The sequence below is a fragment of the Melanotaenia boesemani genome, chromosome 4, assembly GCF_017639745.1.
Source record: "Melanotaenia boesemani isolate fMelBoe1 chromosome 4, fMelBoe1.pri, whole genome shotgun sequence".
NCBI lineage: Eukaryota > Metazoa > Chordata > Actinopteri > Atheriniformes > Melanotaeniidae > Melanotaenia > Melanotaenia boesemani.
In genome coordinates this window covers 26,098,171-26,107,236 of record NC_055685.1, presented here as the reverse complement: position 1 = coordinate 26,107,236, position 9,066 = coordinate 26,098,171, and the positions used below count along the sequence as shown (strand labels likewise).

General features: G+C 40.3%; 1 protein-coding gene and 1 non-coding gene across 9 annotated transcripts in view; one reads left to right on the top strand and one right to left on the bottom strand.

The window, feature by feature from the left end:
• Positions 1-82, bottom strand: trnas-aga. The gene has a single exon. It is a non-coding gene; the product is annotated as a tRNA-Ser (tRNA).
• A 971-nt stretch (positions 83-1,053) lies between these two features.
• LOC121638138 (nucleosome-remodeling factor subunit BPTF-like) overlaps positions 1,054-9,066 on the top strand; it is a 44,306-nt gene continuing 36,293 nt past the window's right edge. For 7 of the 8 annotated variants that reach the window (XR_006009991.1, XM_041982663.1, XM_041982661.1 and 4 more), the window contains exons 1-4: positions 1,055-1,855; positions 4,366-5,188; positions 8,675-8,726; positions 8,876-9,044. Coding sequence is in view for 7 of the 8 variants with exons in the window: in XM_041982663.1 (XP_041838597.1) it covers positions 1,285-1,855; positions 4,366-5,188; positions 8,675-8,726; positions 8,876-9,044 (1,615 nt within the window). In the remaining variant the exon portion in view is untranslated. Of the gene's footprint in view, positions 1,856-4,365; positions 5,189-8,674; positions 8,727-8,875; positions 9,045-9,066 lie in introns of all 8 variants that reach the window. The other variant, XM_041982658.1, reaches the window with a different exon arrangement.

The window sequence follows — 9,066 nt, the reverse complement described above, 5'->3', positions numbered from 1 at the left end:
CGTTGTCGGCAGGATTCGAACCTGCGCGGGGAGACCCCAATGGATTTCTAGTCCATCGCCTTAACCACTCGGCCACGACAACCAACAACCAATGTGGTTACGCAAGGCTATCAATACGTGATTACGTCAATTACAGAGTTTGGGTAGATGTTTTGTTTTTGCAGCATGAGATAATCTCTGTACTCACTTCAGTCCTCACCTATCTGTTGTTGAAATAGCTTTAAAACTAATAAGATGTACTAAAAGTAATCAAAATGGAAAAATCACCCTCAAAAATAAACTTTAATTCACATGAATAACTGAGTCAAACCCCGAAGAAAGCAAATCTTATTTTCATGCTGAAAGAGCCGATCCTCCGAGCTCAACCATATAACGAATTTATTTATCTTACTAAAAATCGAGTCAGTTTGTTATGTCTAGATAACACTTACTCGTGTTTTTATTTTAGAGATACTTCAGTTGCTATTTTCACACATTTTTACGTATGAACTAAAGACGGCTTATTTATGTCTTGAGCTCTATGTCGAAGATATTACCTTGTCGCTTTGCTATCTGTGACAACAATGGCGACAGGGCCGAAATAGAGCCTTGGTAATTTACTGAATACACTTGACCCACCTGTGATTTAAACCAGCAACCAGAAGCAGGGAAAGCTAATTAAGTATTATTGGCACTAAGCATTTGCATGGAGTACTAATTTTATGAACTACGGCTATTGCGTCTATTGTAGAATAGAGTCACGTGACCCCACATCGACTGAGTTAGTCTAGTGTTAAGTTAGAGGTGAATATCACTTTCCCGGAAGTGTTGTAACGAACAGCTTGAAACGAAATCGTTTAAAACTTTTCTTTTAGATTAATTAACGTATCTAAGTGAACATAAATCCTTATTGACGTCTATGTAGTATAGAGAATATCGCAACATATATAATGATTCATATTTTTACGCGTTTAATTTTTGTTTTAAACACTTTAACTTTGAAAGATAGACTGATTGACTTCAGGTTTACACACTGCTCCCTGAGTTTAACTTTACGCAGCTCTGAGGCCTGCTGTGTTTTCAACGGAGGGAGAGTCGAGAAGAAAAATGGCGTCTGCAGGCGACCCAGAGCGGGACACCGGCCATTCAGTTTAAGCTTTGCACTTCGAAATTGACACCGGGGCTTGGTGGGGACCAATCGGGGACCGTCGTCAGACCTAATCGTTCTTTCTTCCCCGTTTTCTCCGGTGTGTGGCTTTTTCCAGCACCGAGATTGAAGCGGAACATAAGAGCCTCCCTCCTACAATGAGGGGAAGGAGAGGAAGGCCGCCCAAACAAGCAGCCGTGATGCGGGAAGGTTCACCCGGGCCAGTCCGGGGCTCTCGGGGTGGCAGGACTAGAGGGATGCGTGGACGGGGAAGAGGCAGAGGACGGGGCCGGGGGCGGGGAGGAAGCGGTGGCGGTTGCAGCATTGGCTCCGTGGAGGTTGATACAGAAATATCCGGCCGAGAGAACTTTCATTCGTCTCGGGGCCGTAGGAAAGTTGGAGCCTCCACCACGGTGGCTGCAGCGGCATCGCGGGGTAGAGGGAGTAGAGGTAGAGGCAGGGGGTCCAGAGGCGGCCGCGGCAGTAGAGGCGGAGTGAGGCGGCCTCAAACCAAGGTGGTCTACGACGACAACAGCGACGAGGAGGATGATAATTTAAGCTACCGGTCTGACGAAGATGAGCTGAACGACAACCCATCTTCGGATCTTGAAGATGAAGAGGCCTTGGGAAACGAGTCTGACTATCTGGAGGACCTACCAGAAGATGATGATGCCAGCTACTGTACTGAGAGTAGTTTTAGAAGCCACAGCACGCTCGGTAGTACCCCAGGTACGTTCTTTGGGAAGTGCACGAGGTTAAAGCAAAGCAGGTTTGCATTACTTAAAGTGTGAATTTTATTTTTAGCTCAATACAGAAACCAAGCCGCATTGTTCAAAATGGAGCTTGCACTCAGAAACAGGCCTTTGTTTACCGTGTGCTCTGCTGTCCGCTATCTTGCAGATTTGCCCCACGCTTTAGCCGGCTCTTATGTTTTTGACTTTTGTCGGATCAGCACATTTTTGTCATTTTGTAATTATGACTTTGCTTGTGCTTTTTCACCTGACAGTTAATCGTGCTTTGCCTTTTTTTTTTTTTTTTTTTTTTTGTTTGTTTGAATAAGCGTGGAAGGACCGATGTCAGAACTATGCTACTTTGTATTTATTTCATTCATTCAGCTTATTACTTTTTACACAGTAAATGCAGTTTGCGCTGCTTAATCTACTCCGCATCAAAACAAACAACTTAAACCTTTATTCCAACCGTAAACTAATAAACACATTTAATGCCACTTTTCCTCACACAGCAGCTCGCCACGAAGTTAGTATTGTTTTATTATTTTTTGGATCAAATACACAATCAATAGATGCACATGCTTTATCTACTTCAGATTCAAGGGGCCTTTTTTCTTTTTTGTATTTGCGTAATGCTGCTAAATGAGTTTGACAGGCATGTGTTTTGAAAAGAAGCGCTCTTTTTTTCACTTGTTGAAAACGCTAACTCATTACGTAGTGTATCGTTACCATAGTAACCACTCTATTTATCAGGTGTGGAAATTAGGTCTGTCCTTCACAATTATAGACAGGCGTATTAATGAAGTGATGGCAAAGAAATGATTTGGCACTTCTGTTATTTAAGGCAGTGTATTGTCAGCAGTATAGCAATACTGGAAGTATTTCTACATAGGATAACACATACATCATACGCATACATCATACACACACACACACACACATATATATATATATATTTATGTGTGTGTTTGTGTGTGTTGCCGCCAAGTTTGAAAGTTTTTTTTTTGTTGTTGTTTTTTTTTTTTGTTTTTTTTTTGTAGAATTAGCCTTAACAGACTTGCATAGCAATACTTTCAGAGTTATTTCCAAGCATTTATACTGCTTTTAACCAGTGCACCTGCATGGCTACTTATTTCACACATAAACTGCCTGTGTTTGATGTTGATCCTGTAGTCAGTCCATGTTTTACTTTTCAACTCTGTTATTATTTGTAAAATTTTTACTTTCACTGTTTTATACACCACTTATAGACCATAGAATCATATATAAGAAGTTCACCAAACACTAAACCACCTCTACTTTATTAGTAGTTACAACAGCGCTTACAGTGAAGATGCAGCATCGTGGACTGCGGGGTTCGTTTATTTGCTCTCATGAAAAGTTAATCTAGCAGCCTATGTCTGTACTGATGTTAAAAAATCTCAGGCTGAGAGGTGAAAGGAAGCGGTGCACACCAGTACATACTATGTATGAAAACGTTACCGATACAGTGACTCCAAGTGATATTACTGGCTAGCATTTAGCCTGTTTTAATAGTGGGATTGCAAGGTCACTTCAGAGAACCTGTGTTGGCCCATTCAAATTAACCACAAATCCAAATTTTTTCCCCTCATTAGAGTGTATAAAGACACACAATTCAGAGGAAATATTCTGGTACAATATATATACTGCAAGATTTGCATATATTACACATGCAAAACAAAAACAGGCTTATAATTAGATTTGTGGCATTTGGCTTTATTGTCCAGGCAAGAATGTGCTTGTCTACCTTTTTAAAATGTTACATTGTTAGAAAACATTGTTGCGGATCAAATGTCCACATTTGTACCAACGAGTGAGTTCTCCAAATCATGTATGCCTATTATTCTGTATTTGTAAGGGACTGGGTGCAAGTTTGCATATAATTATGGTAAAAGTGTTGTTTGAAAATGCTACAAAGTTTAATACAGGGTCACAAGGATTTTTATAAATTTAATGTTAACATAATCAATAAGTAATAATTATGTACTAGCAAATTTTATATTCAAGAACATATTTAATTGCTGAAGTGCATAAAAAACACTTTTTGTGCCACTTGTTTTCCATAATATTTTTCCCATTTTACCTTAGATTATAAACCCAGTACAGTTCATCCTTTCCTTTATAGGAATGCACTTCCCATTCGTAAAAAATCTATACTCATATATATATAGATTTTTTTTTAGATGTTTTCTCCATGTAAGTGTGTAAGTGTGATTTTTGTAATTAAGATGCTAATTCCATTTGGTTTCCTATATCCCTCTCATAAAATTGCATTTTGTTACTTTGTTGGAATAATTCATTTTGGCGACATTCATTTTCTCTTTAAATTTTCAAGTGTTTCCTGTTAACTTTGTATTACAGTTCATTGGAAACACTGAAGAATAGACAGACACCATGCAGAACATTAAAGGGGTCTTAGCTTTTCATTTGTTTTGTTTTGTATGCAACCCTACTCTCTCTTGACTATTTTCCTTTTATTTGTCGCAGGCCGGAAACGGAGTCGTGCTTTGCGACCGCGCTCTCCCATTCTTGAGGCAAAGGACATTCCTCCCTTGGAGCTTCCAAAGTCCTCTGAGGACCTCCTGGTTCCTACCTCACAGCTCCTTAATGTCTCTGCAGTGTACGAGGTCCTGTGCAACTTTGGCACCGTTTTGAGGCTCTCCCCGTTCCGCTTTGAGGATTTCTCTGCAGCCCTGGCCAGCCAGGAGCAGTGCACACTGCTGGCAGAGACCCACATCGCTTTGCTCAAAGCTATTCTCAGAGAGGAGGACACTTCCAACACCACGTTTGGTCCTGCTGATGTAAAGGATTCTGTTAACTCCACTTTGTACTTTGTGGATGGTATGACCTGGCCGGAGGTGGTGCGGTCGTACTGTGAAAGTGACCCAGAATACCGGCACATCCTCCCTTTCCAGGAGAGTGAGGATTATCCGTATGAACCATTGGAGAGCAAAATTAAAGTTCTTCAGTTTTTGGTGGACCAGTTCCTGGCGACTAACATTGCCCGGGAGGAGCTTATGTCTGAAGGGGTGGTCGCCTATGATGACCACTGCAGGGTGTGCCATCGTCTTGGTGACCTGCTGTGCTGCGAAACATGTTCAGCTGTTTACCATCTGGAGTGTGTGAAGCCACCATTGCAGGAAGTACCAGAGGATGAGTGGCAGTGTGAGGTGTGTGTGGCACACAAGGTGCCCGGTGTTGCAGACTGCATCCCTGAAGTGCAGAAGAGCAGACCGTTTATTCGTCAATTACCAGTTGGCTACGACCGACACCACCGTAAATACTGGTTCCTGAACCGCCGGATTGTTGTGTAAGTTCAGTGTTTTTGTGAGGTGTTAAGATTAATACTTTGCATCTAAAAAACTGAGTGACTTTATCCATTTAGAAAAAAAATACTCAGGCTAATCCCTGAGCAATTCACTCTCAGTTTTGATTTTTTTTTTTTTTTTTTTGCAAATTATAACCTGACCACAGAAGTGTTCATTAACTTTCTTTCACCTGTATAAATTAGACTGAATCAAATTTCCATCCCTGCAGAATGTCATGAAGCTCAAAGTGAGGGCTCAAACTGAGCTCTAGATCTAGCTCTAGTGCAGGGGTGGCCAACGTCGGTCCTCGAGAGCCACAGTCCTGCAGGTTTTCCATGCATCCCTGCATCGACACACCTGAGTCATTGTGCAGAACCTTATAGGCTGTTGGATCCATTTAATTTGAGTCAGGTGTATTGGTGCAGGGATGCATGGAAAACCTGCAGGATTGTGGCTCTTGAGGACAGATGTTGGCCATCCCAGCTCTAGTGAGTCCACACTGATAAATATAGTGAGCATTTATGTGTATCGTTAAGAATAGCAGTAGCTCAGTTGTTTGCATATCAGTGCATATATGTATTGATTGGGAATTAGTATTTAATACATCAAAAATGTCTTCATCCCTGCATTATTTTTAAACATGCCCTGGTCATCAGAAGCATTGGTCTTGGATGTTATTAAATTATATTGGTATTGAGCAGTAACAGATGTTGTGTATGCTGGCTCAGCAGCGGCAGGTAGTCTGCTACATAAACTGTAAGGGAAAATGGATCAGCCAAACAATATAAGATTATAAAGGGTGGGTGACCTGAGGTTTTTAATTTCTCTCTTTCTTGTCTTCCTACTTTATGCCGGCTCAAACAGGTGCTGGGTTCCCAGTCTTCAGATTCTCTTCAGAGGCTGTGTGCAGTAGTGGACACACAAAAAAGTTTGTGCGGCTGTATCTGCATTGGTGTAGCAAGTGTGTTTTTTTGCACACATGGCCTTAAGGAACGCTGCTGAATAGACACTACTGTTACATGGCTGGAGGCCTCACACTCTTAAGGCAATAATTATGCTGAGCAAAAAGCTGTCCACTCTGTAGCTGCTGCAACAAAACTTGAGTGTGTTTAGTGAAGAACAGGCGCACCCATTTTCATGCATAACCTAGTTCAGGAAGACCCATCTTCTCTGATTCCTCTTCCCTCAGACCACACTGAGAAAGTTTGGTTTAATCAAGTAACAAGTAGAATTTTCAATATTAGAGATGCGGACATAAATTTTTGTGTCAAACGCATCATATTTTGATATAATCCTGCCCACCATTGATTGCTTTAGTTGTTAAATTTTTCCTTTTTTCATTGTATTTTGCTTTTTTGCAACAGTTAACTCTTAAATATAATAAGAAGCTTTAATACATTTTTTCAGCATTGTTATATCTTTTCCATGATTTTCATAAAAGCCAACCATATTTACTGGCTCTGATTTGCTTTCTAATGGGCAAAGAAAAGAAGATGAATGTTCTTTTTCTTTCAGAATTAATGGCCTATAAGATTAGTCATTATTGGAACATCATTACCCAGACTTGTGGAGCTTGAGCCAACTCTTTCATTACGAACACACTGCATTGTGTAAAATATGCCATCCAAGGCTTTCTTGCATCCTAATATGTGAGTCTGTATGCAATTTGGAAAAAAAAGAAAAAAACCAGAACACTTTTAGTAATCAGTCAGATAGACTTTTTTAGATTTTGAAATTTGCAAGACTAGTCAGAATATGTAAATTAATGTTTATGTTGGACAAAACACATGAACTATATACAGCCCCGAAAGGTAACCTTGAGATTAGTTTTATCCTTGACTACTCTTATGGTGTCCCGGATTACTTTTTGCTTTCCCACTAATACAGTTGGTTTTCTTGTCCAGTCTCTTTATAATAAATTTCATGTCTAGAGAAATGTTTTGCACGTACTATACAAGGGAAAAGATTATACATTTATTACTCGGTACATTTTAAGACCAACCTCTGACAGTGTAACCAGCACAGTGCAGGAGTTCAGGAGCACAGTGGTTTTAACACTTGGCCAGCACAACCCCTTACTTCACATATACAACTGCTGCATCCAATTAAATGGCTCTTATTATGAATTAATGCTATGGTTGTCTCTGTAATGGCCATCTTATTGTTGCCGTCATAATATAAGGCAACATGCATCTCTGTCTGCCTCAACAGCAGTCAGTGAACCAGAGACAGACAGATTGACAAAGAAACCAAGTGTCACAGTACAGTGTTGGGTTACCATGAGCTGCCAGAGCAGCTTCAGTTGGTTTTGGCATTGATTCTTTAAGTTTGTGAAACTTTAATGGAGGGAGAGCATCATTGTACCTAAGATATTTTCTCATTTAGTGTTTTGATGATTGAGGTGGAGAGTGTTGTCTGAAATCTCCTATTGCTGCTAAAATGGGTTTTGCAGAAGTTAAAGCTTCTAAAATCCATGAATTTCTTACTCATTATCACCCATGTTCTATATAGATGAGGGAATGTTGCTGTCCTGGACAAGACTATTCCCAGCAGGTTAGCAAGACTTCATCAGTGGATAATAGTTCTCCCAGATAAACTTTATATTAATCTCAATTTCAAAGGCTACTAGTTTTGTTTGTCTCCTATCTTGAGGTTTTGTTTTGTTCATCAGCTGGGCCTTCTTCTCTGTCCATAACGTAAATGTACTTCTGGTGCTTGTACAACCAAATCTGTTGATGGAAACATATCTTGTGTAGTTGTCACATTTTCATGACAGCTCAAATGAAACATAGCCATTGTCAGCATACTGTTCTTACTGAGAAAGTCTGATCACATTTGGGGCTGATCTTTGCCACCTGAAGAAAAGCTGTTCCTCTGTGTTTCGCTCTAATGCAAAAGCATTGTGCATATCAAATGTGTGCAGTCACGGTTTCCAAACCCGATTCCTCTATAGATGTCAGTGTTCCTGTTAAAACACTTTGCAGTTAAGCCATCTTTTTCATCTCAAGCCTCTGGCATCAGTGTCCCAACAACGTATCCTCTCTCAAAGTGAGGATCAAATGGACCTCTTTGAAAATTAGATTGCTGCAATTTTACTCATGTCAGAGCATGACAGTATTGTAATGGCCTTACCTTTAGCACGCAGCACAGTTACATAAGCTGTGAAGAAGCGTTTTTCCCATGCCCATTGCCCCTCTAGTTAAATGCAGAAGAAAATACTTGTTCCTGAACTGCCACAGCTAAGGGTGTATTCAGTTGCACTATGTTTCCAGTCGGTGGTGGTCTACCACTTAATCCATAATACAAAACAAATTAAGATAAAGGTTGGGTAGAGAACACAAAAGTAAGCTGGAAAAATAGGATTACAACTTCACAGAACAATGCAGGGAACAGACATCCAACAGTTTTATCTTCTCCCCTCTTATTTTAATTTGGTCCTGGTGCGCCTTCATTTTCTTTTATACCTAATTTTGATGTCTCACCCACAGCGAGGAGGATGGCGAACAGGAAGACAAAACCATCTGGTACTACAGCACCAAGGTAATCTTTTTCTCCTGTTGACATCTTTAGTTTGTCAATATGTTAGGTGTATATATGTGTCGCAAAAATTTTCTTTAAAAAGTATTTTGCTTTTGCAAAATGAGTCTGTCATAATATTAAGAAAATGATGTAAACTTTGTCTATTCCAGGTCCAGCTAGCTGAGCTAATAGATCGCTTAGATAAAGAGTACTGGGAGGCAGACCTGTATGCAGCGCTTGAGGAGATAAGGGAAGAAGTGCACTCTCACATGGACATCACTGAGGATCTAACCAACAAGGCTCGTGGCAGCAACAAGTGTTTCCTCACAGCTGCAAATGGTAAAACAAAAAACTTGTCATT